Source organism: Petromyzon marinus, chromosome 7 (genome assembly GCF_048934315.1).
Source record: "Petromyzon marinus isolate PM22_M1 ecotype Great Lakes invasive population chromosome 7, UKy_Petmar_22M1.pri1.0, whole genome shotgun sequence".
NCBI classification, from domain to species: domain Eukaryota; kingdom Metazoa; phylum Chordata; class Hyperoartia; order Petromyzontiformes; family Petromyzontidae; genus Petromyzon; species Petromyzon marinus.
Genome location: NC_133673.1, coordinates 9023153 through 9043770, shown reverse-complemented (window position 1 = coordinate 9043770; position 20618 = coordinate 9023153). Strand labels below are relative to the sequence as shown.

The following is a 20618-nucleotide window of genomic DNA, read 5'->3' as shown; positions in this document are numbered from 1 at the left end:
TTTTCACTGCAACGTTCTCCTCATGACAGCACGGTCCCTTCACCTGATGAAGGCCACTTGTGTTGTGGCCAAAACGTCGTGATTTTTGTTATTTTATTTTTTACCTATGCGATTTAACCGAATAGAACCAAAGAGTATGGATCCTTGCAGTCACAAAAGCTTCAAATCTAGAATTAACAGAGACTACTTTAAGTTTGGTAAACCATATTTTTAAATGTTTGGAATGTCCCATATGAATCTTTACAAGCAAAATGCATTTCAAAACAGCATTGTTAGAGGTCAGAAGTTACTCATGCACTCGTGGAAAAGTTGAGTCACAGGTGTTGGGGCACATACACCAAGGCAGTTGCAGATATTCCAAACTCTCATGAAGTTACTGGAAGCTTGCCAAAGGTGAAGTGTAGACATGACCCAAGGTCTGTGTCCAACCCCTTGGATTTCCACCCATGGGAGGTTCTCCATTATTAGAACAGGGTAGGTCAACCCGAATATTTGTATGATAATCAGTCTATGGACTCCGGCCTGTTGTCCAGCAGCAGCTTTGTCCCAGCAGGAAAAACGCACCACATGGAGGCACACGAGGGGACAAAATGAACATTCTAGGCAGTGCATGCGTGTTTTTCAGGTGTCACTCACGGCATAAGTCCGGGGTCCTCCAATGGATGCACAGGCCAACTTCATTGCATGCTTCTGCATAGGCAGCCACTACAGTGCAGAAGAGCTCGCACGCCAAGCCAGTGTTGCATGCACACGAGTCGCGTACACAGGCCTCGTAGTATGGCACGTAGTCCACCTTCCCCCACCGACACAAGGGTGGCATGAAAAGCCAGACATTAACACTAGGTAAACATAAGCACCTTGCAAAGCATAATCTAAGAGGTCATCTGTAGTTTATTAGTAGCAAAAATTCAAGTCAAGTAGGTGTACACAATTGCTTGTTTGGGTATAAAGGCTGCCAAGCAATAAAAATAAATGGTGCATAGAATAAATTAGGTAAAACCCACTTCACCCATTCATTGTTTCTCAGAAATTGCACAAGTCGAGTAACCATGCCACAATCAGTGAGTGGCAAAGCGTACCTCTCCGTGGCATGATGCAAACACCCCACTGCTAAGGAGGCTGCACTCCCGCTCGGCCGATGCCTTGCGGTTAAAGTTCAGCACACAAGGAGGGACTTCCTCGCCCATATCTGGGCATGTCTCGTCGACCTTCCAGCTGTTCCCAAACTGAAGCGCATTAGCCGACACCGAGTGGTCCCGCATGGTGAAGTCGTCAGACACATCCCCGTTGTACTTGCCACAAAGGCCACACAGCTCATTCTAGGAAGAACAATTTCGTTGTGTTAGACTAGTAGTTTAAAAAACGCCCAGCACACCCATGACAAGAATTTAGCAGTGTATATGTTAGCAGCACATTCTTAGACAATGTGCACCGCAACCAAGCTTATTGTATGGACATATACGCCTGGGGTGCACGTGCAACTACTGTTTGTATGCCCAAGGTACAAATATGTAAATGTCTCGATTGCAAAAGTGCACCGTGAAGACCATTCTTTCTAAAAATGTCAGTATAAAGAATGGAAAAAGAGTTGGTAATTAAAGAAATATTTATGGCTCACCTTCCTGTCCGGGGTGACCTTGATGAACAGGGTTGTCTTGCGGTCCCAGACTAGTTTTATTCCATTTGAAGCATCGACAATTAGGTACAGCCCAACAGAATAAACCCTAAATCTGTGTGTGCTGCTAATACTCTTGGACCTGGGAGAGAATGAATAGGTCCCATCTGCCAATGTTATCTCTTGGTCCTGGGAATAGAAAACAACATTCTAAATTTCAGAAAGCAAAAGTTGGGCAACTTTAATGCGATTTGAATTGCGAGTGCACAGTCTTGCCTGCAAGAAGAATCTTATGGATTTGGAGCAAGTGGACAAGGTACTGCCACACAGTATGTTCTCCACGGTGATCTGGAACGTTCCATTTTGTGGACTGGTGCCACAGTAGTCCTATGAACAAAACAAAGTGATATGTAGATATGTTAAATATAAAGATTTATGGGTTTCGATATGAAGGGAGAATAAAGTTCCATACCTGTGCCACTACGTATTCACAGGAGTATCCATTAAACAAGAAACCCTTTCCATCAAATGTGGTGTAATGGCCATTTCCAAATGTCTTGCAGATGGCGGCACAGTAGTTCTTGGTGCAGTTCCAGAAACCATTGGAACAGTTGCTGAATGGAGGAGAAAAAATGCATTATGTTGTATCAACAATAATTTACCCATAAATGCCCAACCAAGAAAACCAAGGCAGGATCATGCATTGATGGTTGAACCGAAGTTGAATGTAGGTTAGTAGATGAAATCTATTTTTATTATTAGGGCATGTAATGATATGGTCACACAAAATGGGTTAAAGACCCTCCACTCAAAATGTTGTACAAGGTGTTTTGGGAAGTTGAATTCAAAATTCAGCCAGTTTCAATTCCAACCCTTTAGTAACAAGAACAGTAAAGGCTTCAGACATCCACACGCAATAAGGTCCAAACCACTAAGCCCTCAAACCCAAGGAAATCATGGCCAGTTACAGATTAAGGACCAAACGGCAAAGACATTCAGCAATTGATACCTTCAAAAGCAAAAATGTTTGTCACAATTTCAGCAAAGCCAAATATATACTTCATGTTTAACTACAGCTCAATTGGCCAAGAATGTTAAGCATGCATGCAGCATCCTCGTGGCTTTGGGTCCCATAGTAAAAGCCATTAACAATCTTACCATTGGTTGCAATCAACTTGGATCGAATCCCCAGGTGCATATGTAATGCCATTGTGCTGGCACGGGCAAAAATGTGGTTGGACACAAGTGTCATTGCGAGTTCTCACAAGGTCTTTTGGACAAACGCAGCCTGGATAGCACCGTATGCCGAGCTGGACATGCAAACAAAAAAATCGGTTTAACACTCAGCACTTCAACTGTATTTGCTTTTATACAAAAATTGAATCTTTGTCAAAGATATTGGTGGTATGATCACACCCATCAAATGACAAACACTACCAAGGTTAGGTCCAAAATGGCCATGATTAAAACAAGGCCAGAAGGTTAGGTCATCACTGAATTGATTATTTGGGAACAAAATGGTAGAGCTTGGTGCATTGCAAAATTCTGCAACCCAGTTGCTGGACTACTTTGCAGTGGAATGTCGCATCTAAAATATGTTGGCCTCTGGAGATTGAGGAAGGCTTCAAATGAATACTTGGGTGCAAAGTGCCAACATCAGCAATGGGTAAACCATGTGGCCAGGGGCTCCTCATGGCCACAACCCTTGAAGTGTACTTGCGTGTTTCCCCCACAAGACTGCACTTCTGTTTAGATCTCCAGAATTAAGTCTTTCCAGGAGAGATGTTGCAACGCTATACAAGCCAAAAAGCTGGCAAAAGTCTAAAAGGTCGGTTTTTGCTCAGGCGTAAAAGGATATTTAATGGCCACTGAAGGGACAAGGCACATTTGTATGGTTAATATACCTGCAGTAGTAACAAGGGCAGTCAAATTAAATCAACTCTTGCAACAAGCAGAGTACTTATAGGCCACAAATGATGAATTTGGGAATATGGACACTTACACATGGGGGTTCCTGCAACTCGCAGGTTCTCTCACAAGCCTTCCCATAAACCCCACTCTGGCTGTTGATGCAGTCTGTATAAACCATTGGGGGATTACAGTCTGTTGAGAAAGGAGAAAACCACCTTGAAAAAAGGCAATGGCGTCAAATTAAGAGCCTATATTTTTTTTATTCTTACCCTCCATGAAAAGGGAGTAAACCGTTCCCCCCCACCCCCATTAACATGGAAGCGTTAGTATATGAAAAACCGCAAGGCAATACAAAAGTATATTACAACAGCAAGCAATTTCAACAGGGGTTCTGGGAAATGCTCTTCACCAGGTTGAAAACAAATGGCTTCAAGAGCCTTTTAATCTACAAATTAAAGGGCTGCAAAATTCTGCACATTTATGGTAAGATGTACGATTTATGATAGCTCATACCTGGGTAATCTTGGCAACGCAGTATTCCATTCTTACAATAACTGAAATGGAGGAATGTTTGGGTTAAGCATACGAAATATCATTTGCATCAAATTATAGCCTATGAAAATGGACAGCGACATTCTCCAGCAAATAGTGCAAGTATATTGCCTGTGTGAAGTCAAATTTGATGTATTGCAAGCCATAGCTACGTTTGCTTGCAGGATATTAAGGCAATTTGTAGACGTGCCGTTTCAGCTTTGTAATGTTTTTGGCATATATGTATGTTAGGAATTAAAGGGTCCGTCAACCAAAAAAAAAAATCGGTACATTCTAAACCCCAGAGGGTAAAGCTTAAAGTGTTTCCCCTTTAAGTGATACACAATATTTACTATAGGGGCCTGAAGTGAGAGATGGTATATTCCACTGGCCATTTTGAAAACAAATGGAGACTGCAGTAGAAGCAGGGCTGTTCGAGTACAGGATAGTTACCTGGCACCTATAACGAGTGTACTCATGCAGGAGGAATTTACGACATCGCTGAAATGTACACATTGAATACCGCCTATATTCCAACTCCAACTACCTACAAGCCAATTTTTATAAGGGACATGCGTCCAAGTGAAAGCAGCGTTCCAAAAACATGCATAGTGTCAACTGAAATATGTTAGTGTGCCTAGAACAAATTTTCAAAGCCTCAATGTACAGCATAAGGTAAAGGTCTTGGGCCATGGCAAATGTAGTGTGCATTTCGCATACATTAAATAAACGCTCGGAGTTTTTGCCCAATTACTTGAGCTGCGTAGCAGAGCAGCAAAGCTAAAGAATCCAGAATGATAGAGTATGGTGGTGTAATCTCATGCACAATTGCCCCAGCATGGGATGACTACAGGCAGTTGATAGTGCAAATGCAATTCAGTACAGCAATCCCTTGCTTAACGTGGAACAAAACCACATTAAACTTAGGCATGACTGACCATGTACAGACACTGCACAATTTGAGTCGCTGCCTAACGTCCATTATACTTTCATGAGGCATTTAGTTGCCAGAACAATGTGGCATCTTGGGAGAAGTCTGCATAAGTGTCTCAAGCCAACCATTAAAAACCTAACTGATGTAGAAAAATGGTAATCTGGCAGTAGACATGGGGCGTACACCATTTGAAAAATCCATATTTTAAACTTGGAGGCCCATAAGGTTTTGCTGGGACTTAACCAACCATTATGGGTTTGCCTTCACCTAAGATTCCACTCATTCCCATGCCATAGCCACTGCAGTCCTTCCAAATCTTTGTTCAGAACTTTAAATCATTAAAATCAAAATGAACGTGCATGCTTCATTTGGTGCAGGGAAAGAACATTACGGCGGTCGAGTGGGAAGATGGTTAAGCTTTGCACGTACCAAGAAAAACCATTTATGTAGACAAATGCGCCTGGTTGGACCTTCTCGCCATTCAGGAAACAGGGACAGCGAGACACAGAAACACATGTCCCTTGGTCGTCAGCATACAGCCCCCTAGGGCACTGGCAACCTTCCACAGGCACATCAGTCACGGTGCATGCTACACCTTGGTTGCTCAGAGAGCGGCATGTTCGTTTACAGCCATCACTGGCGTAACTAAACAACTGGTTCTGTAGACACCCCACCAGTGAATCTGAAAGAAAAAGTCGTGTCATTCCGTTAGCCGTTTAAAGTCAATAGAATTTAGGAGTCAAGTAAACAGGCAAATCATGATACTCTTATGTAGATGAGGAATTGCCGAATTCATAGCAGACAAGCCAATAAAAATATGGCATACAACTGGCCTGCCGATCGTTGCCGAGCTTAAAAACGCTATTGTTGCAACCCTTGGAATTGCCAGGTTAACACAAACCCACAACGTGACTATGCGGCGCATTGGAATGTATGGACTGGCTAGGAATGACGCATCAAATCAATGCAAATTCCTGGGTCTCTATCATAGTGTGCTCGTGGCAATGTTAAAGGCATGATAATTAAAATTTGTCCTGCTAGTCGCCAGTCAATTCAGCACTTGCAAATGACTGGAGGTTGCACACCAAGCAGAATGTCATTCATTCAAATGGAGAACATGGTGGGCAACTGCCCATACGATTAGGTGAGAGCTGGTCAATTGCAGAACCCTTCATCTACCCAATATCCCAGATATTTTTTAATTGGAAGCGATATTCTTAGACCCCTTCCCAAAATGTTAGTTTTAAGTGCAGCATTACCAGTGGCTCTCCTCCATCCATGCAGCACATTGCCCTTGGATGCACAGGCACGGGCATAGGCAAACTGAGTCTCCGTCACACAATCCTGGCCTGCTGGGCAGCTGCACGCATCTGACATGCACCTCTGACCACACGGTAAAGGACAAAGTTCCAATCATGCAATCACTGTATTTGCCCATACTCTTAGAGGGAAGGGGGTCCAGAGCAGTAGAGCATTCTTCTCGGGCAGTCATTTTTCCAATGGCCAGGCTACACCGACAATGAATTGAACTGTCGTACTCACTTATAATACGTGGATAAGAGGATATGAAAAATGCACCCATTACAAATCGCCACAGCATGGGAGATGAAATTATGGACCTTTAAAAGCCAGGAACACCACAAATTAAGATCAAAACCTGAAGTTTCCAAGCTTGCAGAAACCGATTGCCACCATTTAAAGCGAATGTATTAGCAATTAATAAGTGCATGCAATTTTTTTTATGAACGAGCTTCATTTAAAAAAAAGTATTACCTTGTAGTATCTGTAGGGGTCTAGTAGGTGATGGCATTGTGCAAAGACTCCAGAAGGTGCTCGTAAAATGGAACACTTGCGCTCGGCGCTTTCCGCTGGCGAAATAAACAGTTCAAAGGCTTTACTTCCATATAATTAAGGATGTTACTATGCAGTGGTACACGAACAAACACTGAAACCATCTGTCCATAGATTTGCATAAAGGTTTAGGAAAATTAAGGCAGATTCTGGAACTCTGCAATTACCATTTGAGAAAGATGGCCATCAGGGCAAAAATGGTGCATTATGCAAATTCCTTTTTGCCTTGGGTGTGTCCAAGCCTTGGGGAACCAAGGTTGGCCAGTTCACTAAAAGCCAAACGCCCAATTCCAAGGCACCTTTAGTATACCAAGGTTATGCACATTAAATCTTCACTTGTCGTCCCCTCCTGTTATGGAGGCCTAGACGCACTAATGTATTTCTTTTTCACACATCCTTTCAAATAGGAAGGAATCGAAAAGCGTGAACTACCTGAGGCCATGTTGAGTAGGCACGGATCTTGAACCACTGTATCAATGTCCTCGCAATCAGAGCTTGCCTTCCAGGAATTGGCAAACACAACAGCCGTGCCTTCCACCAGGCCCTGGCTGGACATGAAGTCATCCGTAGCAACTCCATTGAAGTTTCCACACAGCCCTGTCACACACATTTGGTGCAGGTGGTAGCTCAGGTCAGAATTTTTTTTAAAATGGGAAGTTTTAGCCAGTGGTGCAATTTATGGCAATTGTTGAGAAGTATTTCCATTTGTGAAAAACCTGAAGATTACCTTTTGTATGGCCCCTAAATTCTTCAGGCAGTGTAATATACACTTGCATGCTGGGAGAGATCTGCACCTGCATTTTTAGGCCAAATGACGTGAACACTTGCAGGAACATTGAAGAGGTCTTATAAATTGAGATTTTGCCTGCAACATTGGAATAGACATTAGTACAAATGCACAACATTACAATTTCCCCAAGAGCCAAAAGATGCAAAGAACCATAGTTCACTGGTATAGCGTTTACATTTACCGGACTCGTGAGGGAGCGGGACAATCATTTTAGAGGATAGGATGTTGCCATTGCTTTTGAATTCATAGGACATCTGGTAATGAAAAAACATTTAGATTCATAGGTCAGTCATAGCAGGTGAAAATGCAGTTGATGGTCTATGCTCTATGAAGGGCATGCAAACGTATAAAGCATGTAGAGTACCATTTAAAAAAGCCAACTCAAATTGTATGAATTGCCATTATGGAGAACCACGGGAAGAGTGAAACCATATTTAAAGAGTTCAAATTGGGTTTTAAATAGCAGGTGCCATTAGCAAGCCTTTGTTGAAGTCCCTTAACAAGTGCAGCAGGTGGCCACTGCAAGCTATTGCCACCTAGAATTAGCACACCTTAAACATCCTGTTATTAGGCAACATGAACACTTACTCTTTGGTTCTATTTAGTAAAGTCACGTAGGTAAAAAAAATAATAAAACAACAAAAATCACGACGTTTCGGCCACAACACAAGCAGCATTCATCAGGTGAAGGGACCAGGCTGTCTCGAGGACAGCGCTGGAGTGAAACACAGCCACGCTCAGACCGCGACCTTTAAGCTGTGCGAGGAACCGAGGTGCCTTGACAAAGGAATTGGCATAAAAATTAGCATTTGATTGGCCGGCTTCGCATGATGAACGGTGTAGAGGTAGTGTGCATGCGGGTGAACATGCCGGTTGGCGAGGGGGGGGGGGAGTTTTCCTATTGGTGTGAAAAGGGAATTTTTAAGAGTTGCAAAAGTTTGGAGTACCACTACTTGAAAAAATACTGTACCATTGAAAATTATTTTAATGTTTGGTTCGATTAAGAACATCTTTCCAATGGTTGCTTAATTTGAAACCATCTTCTCGGTTGAAATTGTATCCTGTTTGTAAATCTGAATTGCCTCGTGGATAAATCTGATAACCTGTCGGTTTGCAACGGACCTTGGTATCGGAGAAAATTATATCGTGATCACCCACAGCGTTGTAACAGTGATCAGCCACGGCAGAAGAATTTGTTCTGCCATGTTTCAAATCCGATTTGTGCTCACGAATTCGGTCAGAGACATGTCGCTTCGTCTCCGATATAGCAATCACCGCAGGTACAACTCAATTTGTAAACCCTGGGGTACTGTAAGTCAGGAATGACATTCTTCACGGATGGGATCAGATCATGAATTTTGTGTACTGTATTGAACCAGACCTGGATCTTGTGTTTGTTTAGAATTTTGGAAATCTTTTTAGTAATGCCTGCTATATATGGTAGTGTGATGGTTTTGACCGTAGTATCAATAGCCTAGCGATAAAAACCAACAAAAATCACAAGTTCGACCTCCCTAATCGACCCAACTAAACGTCCTTCCCTAAAACTCTGCTGCAAGACCCCCTAGATTCTATGGTCTTCCCAAGATTCATAAAAGGCACCCCACTACAACCCATCGTATCCATGATCAACTCCCCTACCTATAGACTAGCCCGTTATCTGTCAGATACCTTGCTGCCTTTCACTGGCAAGACCGCCTCAGCAGTACTTAACTTAGCCCAATTGGTCTCTATGGTCAAAGACGTTGTACTGTCCCCTGCCGATATCCTTGTCAGCTTCAATGTGGTCTTTGTTCACCAAGGTCCCAGTACCCGATACCATTGAAATAATTGAAAAATTTGGTCCAACATGGACTAGACCCCAATACACCTGCACTGGTTAGGCACTACCTCAACAATACCTACTTTACTTGGAATGGCTCCTTCTACAAACAAAATGAGGGTACCCCCATGGGATCCCCCTCGTCACCAGTGATAGCCAATATTTTCGGAGAAATTTGAATAAGACGCCATCCAGACTTCCACCCTCAGACCTTGTGTGGAAGAGATATGTAGATGACACTTTTGTCATTTGGCCACATGGCCTCCCAGCTCTGAACCTTTTCCTACACCATATCAATTCCAGACATCCCGCCATCAAATTCACCATGGAAGTGGAGAAAAATGGCAAGCTACAATTCTTGGATGTTCTGTTTGAGAGGAGACCTGATGGCTCATTGGGGTATTCCGTCTACAGGAAACCCACCCACACAGATTCCTACTTGAAGCCCGATTCCTACCACCACCCAGCCCAAAATAACTCTCAAAACTTTATACCATAGGGCTCATTGCATTTCGGACCAACACCACCTGACCAGTGAATTAAAATATGTACATCTAGCCCTCAAAAGGAATGGATACTCTGACCGTACCATCCGCCAAGCTGTTTCTCCCTCCATACAGAAACAACCACTTGATACTCCGGTCAAAACCACCACACTACCATATATAGCAGGCATTACTAAAAAGATCTCCAAAATTCTAAACAAACACAAGATCCTGGTCCGGTTCAATACAGTACACAAAATCCGTGACCCGATCCCATCTGAAGGATGTCGTTCCTGACTTACAGTACCCCGGGGTTTACAAATTGAGTTGTACCTGCGGTGATTGCTATATTGGGGAGACGAAGCGACATGTCTCTGACCGAATTCGTGAGCACAAATCAGATTTGAAACACGGCAGAACGAATTCTTCTGCCGTAGCTGATCACTGTTACAACGCTGTGGGTGAGCGATGCAATTTTCTCCGATAAAGGTTCTTTGCAAACCCACGGGTTTTATCAGATTTGATCACGAGGCAATTCAGATATACAAACAGACAATTTAAACCGAGAAGATGGTTTCAAATTAAAAACCATTGTTAAGATGTTCTAAATCGAACCAAACATTAATTTTCAATGGTACAGTATATTTTTCAAGTAGTGGTACCCCAAACTTTCGCAGCTCTTAAAATTTCCCTTTTCACACCATCAATAGGTAAACTCCCCCTCCCACCAACCGGCATGTTCACCCGCATGTACACCTCTACACCGTTCATCATGCTAAGTCGGCCAATCAAATGCTAATTTTTATGCCAATTCCTTTGTCAAGGCACCTCGTTTCCTCGCACACAGCTTAAAGGTCGCGGTCTGAGCATGGCTGTGTTTCACTCCAGCGCTGTCCTCGAGACAGCCTGGTCCCTTCACCTGATGAAGGCCGCTTGTGTTGTGGCCGAAACGTCGTGATTTGTTGTTTTATTACTATTATTTTTTACCTTACGTGACTTTACCGAATAGAACCAAAGAGTATGGATCCTTGCAGTCACGAAAGCTTTAAATCTAGAACATGAACACTTAAGTGTAGCTTTTTGTACATACCGATTGAGATTTCAGAGTCACACTCTTCAAGCAAGCCCTTTCTACTGGAAATGACGAACATGGTCGGAGTAGAACTTCAATGACCCAATCAGCACTCTGGCAAAGCAAATGAAGGCCATGGAGAAACTGTACAAAATCATGTGCAAGTGCTTGCTTCACTGAAATAGTCACCATGGACAGGCTTGTCACTAAGAATTAGCAGCATATTTGGGCTAATGTAAGAATGTAAAATTCAAAGTACATATTACAAAGGATGTAGGAAGCTGCTGCAAGTGTCACAAGCTAGATTAGGTCGGCTTGTTATAACAATATCCTTGATCACCAAGGTAGAGGGAGGTGTGAGCATATCAAGGAAGATCTTGGAAAAAACCGTTGAGACACGTCTTAGAAAATGGTACAGCTCAAAAGGAACAATGGAAAAAAGGTGAATGTAAAATCAGACCATTTCATAAAGATTTTAAAAGTCTGTGCAAGATGGAGATTTGGCATGCTTGTTCCGGGGGGGGGGGGGGGGGGGGGGGGAGGGGGGGTCACCAATTCAGAATACCAATTTTTTTATAACTCAATCACGGATATATATTTTAAGCCAAAATTTAACTTCCACAAATGTATTATTTTACACATTGCAACTGCATAAAATATCTAGGACCTCAAATGCCAAATTCTAGTAGTTTCACTTGGTGGAAATCTTATTATTATTTCAGATTAGATACCAAATAATGTTTCTACAGCAACTGCCTGGGAAGTCTATTCAGGCTGGTGAAAACTGAAGGCGTTTACTTTGAATGAGTACGTGGAAGTGTTACTTTGGAAAAGGATTGCTCTAATTAACCCTTGTGTAAATGCTCAACAGCAAGAATACGTGCGACAAACAGCAGTACCATGGAAAGGTAGTAATAGCAGTTCCCATTGAAGCTGAACGACTTGTGGTCAAACGTGATGAAGTTGGAGCCACCCTCCAGGGAACAACCATCGGCACACGGCAGGGAATTGCAGCTCCATTGGCCAGTCTCGCACACACTGCAATAGGATGTCACGAGTTGTGTCAATTTGTATTGCACATCAATCAATGCTTTATAAAACGCTAGACCAAGCCAGATGCCAAACGTGTTCCCCGCTTAGCAAGTGCTTGGGTTTAAAAAACTAGTTAGGTGGTGTCCCACAACAGGATGTTTAAAACACACCAGCTTCGACAACCCTGTTGAGAAATGGCACCAGGGGCGTACACGTCTCCATTCAGAGTGCAGTTGCAGTCGCTTAGGAACACGCAGGTAGTCCCATTGCTCACGGTTAGCACAGAGTCTGCAAAACAATGAGGCGGTGAAACGTTACGACTTAGCGAATCAAGAAGCTAAGAATATGCAGTCCATTAGATATGGGAGGATTTTAGGTTGCAGTTGAGCAGCCAAGAGACGAGAAAAGCAGATGACATGGTACGCAAGATCATGAGACAGGCAAAGATGGCAAGAAAGAGGATCCATGTTCAACCAGGGAAGGAGCGTGCTGCTTTATTGCAAACCAGGTGGTGAGGGATTTTTTTTGTTTAAAGGGGGTGGTTGAAGATCAGACTTCTGAATTTACACAAGGTTATATATAAAATTTAGTTCACATCTGCAAAAACTAAAAGTCAATTCATTTGTATGCAACCAAAATCTAAAGCATGTTAGCGTTTCATGGAGAAATCTTTAGAAATAAAGTTAAACAGCAATTCAAGTAGAACACCATACAGAAATGAGATGTCGCTTTACATCAGCTGTTGAACATGAACCCAAGCATTTTTAATTAAACTATTAGAAAGTGCTATACTTTTTGAAATGCTTGCTGGTGGCAAACGGAGACATATGCCAATGTCTACCATTCTTCAACCACGTGCGGTTCACTGTAAAAAAAATAATAATTCAATAATAATTATAACATTGCAGGCCCATGGCTCACCAGGTGGACAGAAACAGCCAGGTACACAACCCTGGCACATGGGCTGGAAGGGGTTGGCACAGGTTTGTGGGCAGGTGGAGCCACACTCCTCGTATACAAGGTCACCAGGACAATCCTGGGGCGCTGTGGGCACAAAAGACAAGGCAGTGTGCATTAGTCATAATCAGCAGATGGCATATTAAAACCAGAATCCTATATGGGCTTTTCAAGATTCATGTCCAGGTTTGCTCTTGCAGCATTACCTTTGAATAGGCCAAAGTTTGAGACTTAAATACAACTAGGCCATGCTATAGGCATCTTAAGAGGTCAAATATGCCCGAGACGTAACGGGGTGGGGGGGGAAATGATGCTAATATATACTATTACATCATTTGCATTTCACTGGTTATTTATCTTAAGGCACTATAGACCCCCCCCCCCCAGGAAGGTTTACGTACCACAGAGGTTCGACGTCCGCCAGGAGGCCAAAGTGGCACCTCCGATGACGCACTCGAGTGAGAAGGCGGTGAGCGAGGGGCAGCCACACATGGTTTGGTTTTCGCAATGACACTGCTCGTTCATGCACATCGCCACGAAGCCAGATGCAGGCACGTCACATGGACCCATGCGCTGTACTGCCAAACTGCAGGTGCTCCACATCTTTGGGAGGCAAAGGCAAGATAAAGGGACTATTTTAAAGAATCTTCCATTAAAAAGGTCTATATATAGGACAAGTTAAAGCAATGCTTTGTTTGAAAAGATTGTTGCATTACGAAGTACAATAGGTTTACCAAGTTTCCATGCTGTATGTATAATTAAAAGCCACCTATGTAAATTCTCCCAATTTGGGGGGGTTCAGGGTACACTTGCCTACTTACCCAAGGTTCAGAACACACTGGGCCACTCTTCACCTCACACTCCTGGTTCAGTCTCTGTGGGTACGCGTATGCCAGCAAGTCCATATTTTCTGCATACAGAAATATTGCATTTGCAGTGTAAACCTTCAACATACATTAGCTATGCTGCCCCCATGCAGTGGATTAACTACAGTTGACAGCGACTTTCAGTGCAAGTTCAGTGTTCGACAACGAGCATGGAAGTGCCATTACGTATAGTAGATATGAAAATAGATATTTGAGAGTTTACCATAATTAGCACTCAGCTCTTTTTGACCATCAAAGTTTCCACAAAGTCCACACATGCCAGCACGAGCACCTCTGCCAACCACCACCTAAGGCACATGGTCAGTCAGTTCACAACAGCAATTGAGCAAAAGATCTTAAAAAGGAATGCCAGGGGTGCCACTTACAAAAGGTGGTTAAGAACCGTCACAAATCCACTACATACCAACAAGACGTCTTGGGCCCAGATTATCTTTATACCAGGATTGCGTAGGGCGATCTTGAGTCCCATCCCAAACCGAGTGATGTGTAGCCGAGTGTTGATGTAAGGCACCACCACGCTGGGAAAGTATAAAATGGTTACCTCCAGGGCATGGCAAAAGCTTTTAAAAGTTAAAGTACAGTACACAAAAGAGCATGGGTGAATTATTCCGACAGGAGACTACACACTAGCATAAAATGCATTGGACATTAGTAGAAGAATTCAAAGAACGCAGTTGCTCAATTAGTTAAGAATAAAAGACTGCACGATGTTTAATGCAAGACAATTACAGCAAACCGCATACATCATTGGCAGCATTCAAGGTTTCAACTTCTCCTCCTCACCTTTGTTGTCCAAGTGATAAGATTCCATCAGATATCGTCACCATATCAGATTCGGTTTGGATCAAAATGCTAAGGTGGACTCCATTGATGCGCGTTATCACAACGTTCAACTCCTGGAATGGTGACCGGCAATCTCGGGCTAGTGTATAAGAGCAGTTGGACTGCAGTTGAAAGAAGGATCCATCAAAGGTCTTCACAAATCCATCTCCCCAAGTGCTGCACACACCCTCTGAAGAACCAAAACATACGCGGTATCGTACAGTAAACCTGAAAACTGTTTTTTTATATTCCAATCAGATCCCAATTTAGCCATAGCCTTCCCTTCACTTTTGTAGCGAAAATAACCGAATTGGGTAAAACGGTCATTGGTTGGGTCTTCCCTGCACACAAGAGTGAAGCCTGCGACCAAGTTATTCATTTTCTGTACCGATAATTTAGCATCCTGAAGTCGGGGTACAGATAAATGGGAAAACTGCGTAACAGATGGGCACCCAGTGTCACAACCTTAACCTTGTCACCATGTAAATCTGGTGTGTTACACAAGTGAATGTTTAAGCTAACGAACTTGTTAAATGCATGTTCCTTTACAATGGAACTACAAGTTGAAGCATTAGAAATGGTTTGACACAGAAAGGGAACCAACAAGTATTTTTTTTAAGTCAACAGAATTAAGAAACAGGCATAGTCTATAAACCCCATTTAAGAATAAATTAAGTTTGGCACATTGATAAAAAAAGAGCACGCATTTCCATAGCCAAGTGTTAACTGCAAATGGCGCCAATTTTAATGTCAAACGGAACGGTAGGTGGCGTGATGCAGGTTTGACGAGGAATCCAGCTGGGGGAAGGGGTAGTTAATAAACATACCAAAGAGTAGGGTTTCAATGCAAGATCACGCTACTGTCGTGGATAGATGACGTCTCGTACTCTTAAAGTAGGTAGCGAGCATATGGTTCAGAAAATGCGTATTTTTTGGGCAGTAAATGTGTCTAAAGGGGATTGCGTGGAGATGGCACTCACAGGGTTGGTTTGAGCGATAGCAAAAACCGCTTTACATAGAACAGATAACTACTTTAAAATGGTAGGCACTTCATACTGGAATAACCTGCATTGTGGGATCAGTTAGACTTCAATAAAGCAATTAATTTATACAGTATGTAGGAGTAGGTGCATGCAGAGGCCACAAAATCATTAGATGTGGCAAGCCTTGAAACGTTGCCAGGTCATGCAATCCAACCTTGTGGCATTGCATTTCACGTGCCAACTTACCATTTGGAAGCACAGTCTCGTGGTCTGGAGGCTCTGCCGTGATCACCATAAGCGCCGCTGGGTCACGTGGATAAAAAAGCACCACATCTCACGCAACTATTTGTACAAAACATTTTTAACCAACAGCTAATTTCCAGGCCACTTTAGACGTGTACAGTACATGGTAATGTCAACGTGTGGGTTGACCAGGTGGGTGGCCAGTGCAGGGACCATGCATCAGCGTTACTGCATTACCAAGAAAATGGCACCAGCCACCCACATACGCTCAAGTGAACGTGTCAGGGTTGCAAGTATTTGATAGTACAGTTGAATCGATTATCCACGTGCAGTTGTTTCAATTTGCAGATTAACACGACCGATTTTTTTTCTTTAAACCCAAATTAATGATCTAAAAAACAGTTACACAAAACAATGATAGGTCAGGAGTTGCCACCAAGGAAACTTCAGCGTCAGGTTCGATATTAAAACCATGCATGAGACAGTCAAACTACTGGAAGGTCTTTAAAAATATTAGACTAGCTCCATAAATAGCGGTAGCCACCAAAGTATTTATAAATTGTACACACCAATATAAAGCCCTTGAACTCTCGTCTCAAAAGCCTCTAGGGTACTTCTCAACAAGGTGGAAAATCTGGTACATTAGGTAGCTTTTAGGACACAGAAAATATCTGAAAAGCCGATACATTTCATTTTAAGCACCCCCCCCCCCCCCCAAATCTAGATTTTAAGTGCCCCACAAACATGTTTGTGGGTCATTCAGAAAACGTTCAAAAGACAAGATAGCAGGTTTTATAGTATTAGAGCGTTAGCCATAAAATGTATTAATGAAAGAGCCATTGTTTTATCTTATGGTTTCAGATATTTCGCATTAAAGTTGGTTTGAATGGAAAAAAAAAACTTTGATGTTCAAATCCGAAAACTATAAGACAAGACCTTCCTCTCGGCACGTTACGGTCATTATCTTTGGTTCTTGCTAATAAAACGGAATGCTTAAAAGTGAGCGGTTTCCAATGGGTACGTCATTAAATACAAGCTTTTGCGAGAACCACATTGTTGGAGTAGTTAGTGTCCGATCGGAGATACATTTTTAAAAAATCGGGTTAATTATTCTATTAAAAAAAAACTTTTGTCAGGCGAAGACCAGCTTCATGCACTTGGATAAACCACGGCACCTTTACGCACCTGCACAAACCAGGGCACACAACCCTGCCCAATTCTTCATCGTATCCACTATTGAGGATGGGGATACGAGGCACATGCATATGCCATGCCTATTTATAATAAAGGCTTGCGTGCAGATTGCTAATTGCCAATTAGATCAGTGCCTGAGAGTGAAATGACATTGTGCCTTATCTGGTGCCTTATAAAAAAAAAACTAACAATAGAATTGGCCATGAGCATGCATTTTTTGCGCATGCTTTAGTGTTTAGTGTTATGCAAATTAGTCTCGTTTATATTGATTGGTGGAAGGAAATCGATATCCAGTGAACATGAGATATTGGGTCATTGCTCAAACAGTTCCCACCACATGCAAACGTTGGCCCAACGTTGCACGTCGACTACTTTTTTTATGCTGTGTCGTTTGTACGGTTTTCACCATTACCTTAGCCTGAGTGTAACGTGTCACTAGCATATCAGTCGCATACATTGAAAAACATAGATTCCAATCGGCAAATTCTCGTCCCATGTTTCATGGGAGAATAATCGATCTTAATGAGATGCATCTGTATACCCATTTTAATTCTGCGTGTGATTTTTATTTTCTGCCGGCAGAATGTCTGCTGCTGTTAATTGTATTGCTGACTGTGCACAGCTGAAATTAATTTCAAGTCCTCAAAGTTCTGACTGCATTCCTTAAATACTTTAATTGAACGTTACCCGATACAATACATGTATTAAAAACAAAGTTTAGGCTGCATTTTTCTTGGACTCATGATGGCACCCATTCCTGGTAATTTGGTCCATTGTGCGTTAATAATCATTGCAATACCAATAGTTTCCTCAGCATTGGAATACAAATACCACTTCGGGAATTTGTAATGTGGGAGAAAATCGGGAGTACGTAGCGAAAACCCACCACCCACAGTAAGGATTACACTCAACACTGCCATCTCCTGGCCAACTGGCAGACCCACGCCTACAACACGAGTGGTGACCCATCTGAGAATGCTGAGCTGGTGTCAATGAGATCCTGGGCTTGAATCTGGGAAGCTAAAATAAATGAATGGTTAATGTCTAGTCACGAATGACTTCACAAAGGATCCCCTTCACCTGATGAAGGCCGCTTGTGTTGTGGCCGAAACGTCGTGAGAATATTATTGTGTTATTTTATTTTATCAATTTATTATTTTATTCTCATTCTACGTGACTTTACCGAAAGAACCAAAGAATATGAATCCTTGCAGTCACGAAAGCTTTAAATCGAGATTTTAAGTATGATGTATTGAGTCATATTTAAATTGAATTGTGTTGTCAATTCTCATGCATAGTAAAATGCAAATGAAATTTATGCATTACATGCAATAGCATTTTGCCAAATACTGTACAGCATGTTTCATATCTTGCACTTTACATCACATACTTTCAGCATTACGATTGCTTCTGAGTAATCTTTCATGGCAGAGTATTCAAAACAAAAATTTAGGTCCTTGACCAATAAAAAAGGCAACATTTGCCTTTTCACATCAAGATAATGCCCCAATTAGTTTTTTTCATATAATGCCATTCATTGGAATGCATGTCTAAAAACAGAAAAAACACCAACATTTATGCGTCACATTTTCTAATCAAAGGAAACAAAAAATACAATGCAAGTATACAACTTAATAAGCAGCTTTATTTATAGAATTGCAGGCACGAACACCAACATTTGTCTTTGTGTTACATTTTCACGATGTTGTTTATGCTCACAATTGTTTACGTAAAATGTACTGTCATTATAATAATAATAGGGTTTTTCCCCTTTTTTCTGGCAACAAAACTGAAACCTTTTTACAAGGATTCATGTCTGCATTAACCACAATACCTGCATTCAAAATGCAAACAAAAAACATACTATGATAATATATGCATTGTCCTTGAAACTGATTGGTCCACACCAAGGGACGGCTTTCTTTTGAGCCTCGACCCAATTGGTGCTCGACCAGATAACGCCAAAAGGCGTACCGTCATTGCCATGTAAAACATTCAAAAAAAGATACACTTCTGACTCCTCTTCCTGCAGACTCAACACAAGAAAAGCTGTCTTTGGCAAATGTCCCTAACCTGAAACTACAACCCCTAAATCTAATGCTAACTCTTCATTGAAACAAAAAAAGTATCCCCAAGTAGGAATTGGAAAGGACCACTTATGAGTACGCGCAAAGGAAGATCTGTAATCATATGAAAATCTGACCTATGATCTGCAGTAGTGCCAGCGACTCGGTTTATTTCCCCACATCTGTAGTGATGAGTTAATTCCCTTATTTCTACAGTGTCACGCCCAAACAAAACGTGGCATCCTTCAAATGAAAGGACCATGACCTGGGGTTTGTGAAACTGCATTAGATTAAATCAGTCAATTTTGATTAATGTACATGGGGTACGCATAAATGTTGACCTCACTTGGGAGTGGCATTACCACCTGGTCCACGTTTGACCCGGATAGTCAGAGAATTTGAATCTATGGGCGGCAGGAATTTATTTGTACCAAGATCTGGTGGCATTGTGTTGCACTTTATTACACTATACTGCATAGTTTGTATAGACCTAGGTGGACTGAGAAATGTCTGAGCTCAGTCTGTGGAAAATGTGGCAACCCTATTTGGTTATTGGCCTTACATTTCCATGAGACTCTGAAGTTGTACTGTCAAGTTCCATTGCAAATCTTTTTTTTGTAATCATGGAAACATCACAACATCTTGTGATGTAGTTGTATTTAGACACAATATAAATTCTAATTGTAGTATTGAAATTGTACAGTATTGTATCATAAACCGTAATTAGAAAGGCACGTTTCATATTTGATCAACATCATTGGGATTAAGATTACATATATAAAATATAATCAGATAGGCTTGTGTGTTGACATACAATATAGAGCTAATGAATATATAGTGAATGAATATAGAACTGCTTATTGAAGTATTATGCATAGTAAAGATACTACATTGGATAACACGTATTCATATTTCATGAATAGAGTACGGTCTTCATTGTCATGTTCTTTCCTGCATGGCTATTTGCAGAGCTTGCACTCACACGATTTAATGTACGTGTACTGAATGGGTGTTTTAACGCCTTTGCAATCCAGCACAGCCGTGCGTTCCTCCGTCGCTTGGGGCTTGCAGCAGTCACACGTGGATGCCATGTTCATGGTTTTCGTGTCGAAGCTGTAGAAAGGGATAGGTTTTTTAATACAATATGTCCAGATCCAGTCTCTACCGTATGTAGAAATGTCAACAATGTCACTGTAATAGCGTAACAAACCAAGTAAACAGTAGACAATATGTATTTGTGCTCTATTTTGTTTAAACCACATTTGCTGATTTTATTTGTATTTGAACAGAGAATTGTATTGGTAAACATTGAAGAGGGCAGACCATGGCAACTCACAAGAAATGGAATTTGGAAATCCCTGTCTTTAGCAAGACACATTTCAGTAACTTTTATAACTTGGAATTTTATTACGCAGCATAATTA

At 41.9% G+C, this 20618-nt stretch overlaps 2 protein-coding genes across 3 annotated transcripts in view; both read right to left on the bottom strand.

The window, feature by feature from the left end:
• Window positions 1–17226, bottom strand: part of LOC116939927 (mucin-5B-like) — a 32652-nt gene extending 15426 nt beyond the window's left edge. Inside the window, exons 1-25 of the mRNA XM_032948986.2 lie at window positions 17121–17226; window positions 15939–15995; window positions 14671–14899; window positions 14291–14405; window positions 14090–14174; window positions 13822–13910; window positions 13402–13603; window positions 12965–13087; window positions 12214–12331; window positions 11911–12049; window positions 11030–11125; window positions 7814–7886; window positions 7570–7707; window positions 7275–7439; window positions 6765–6859; window positions 6251–6374; window positions 5421–5673; window positions 4040–4080; window positions 3618–3718; window positions 2774–2925; window positions 2088–2229; window positions 1892–2002; window positions 1619–1804; window positions 1080–1319; window positions 637–793 (exon numbers count right to left, since the gene is read on the bottom strand). Of these exons, the coding sequence (XP_032804877.2) occupies window positions 637–793; window positions 1080–1319; window positions 1619–1804; window positions 1892–2002; window positions 2088–2229; window positions 2774–2925; window positions 3618–3718; window positions 4040–4080; window positions 5421–5673; window positions 6251–6374; window positions 6765–6859; window positions 7275–7439; window positions 7570–7707; window positions 7814–7886; window positions 11030–11125; window positions 11911–12049; window positions 12214–12331; window positions 12965–13087; window positions 13402–13603; window positions 13822–13910; window positions 14090–14174; window positions 14291–14405; window positions 14671–14899; window positions 15939–15995; window positions 17121–17196 (3307 nt within the window). The 5' untranslated portion in view covers window positions 17197–17226. The remainder of the gene's footprint in view (window positions 1–636; window positions 794–1079; window positions 1320–1618; window positions 1805–1891; window positions 2003–2087; window positions 2230–2773; window positions 2926–3617; window positions 3719–4039; window positions 4081–5420; window positions 5674–6250; window positions 6375–6764; window positions 6860–7274; window positions 7440–7569; window positions 7708–7813; window positions 7887–11029; window positions 11126–11910; window positions 12050–12213; window positions 12332–12964; window positions 13088–13401; window positions 13604–13821; window positions 13911–14089; window positions 14175–14290; window positions 14406–14670; window positions 14900–15938; window positions 15996–17120) is intronic.
• A 1528-nt stretch (window positions 17227–18754) lies between these two features.
• The window catches only part of LOC116939926 (uncharacterized), a 71294-nt gene continuing 69430 nt past the window's right edge, over window positions 18755–20618 (bottom strand). For both annotated transcript variants that reach the window (XM_076065332.1, XM_076065333.1), the window contains one exon: window positions 18755–20308. In XM_076065332.1, coding sequence (XP_075921447.1) covers window positions 20155–20308 — 154 coding nt within the window. In that variant the 3' untranslated portion in view covers window positions 18755–20154. The remainder of the gene's footprint in view (window positions 20309–20618) is intronic.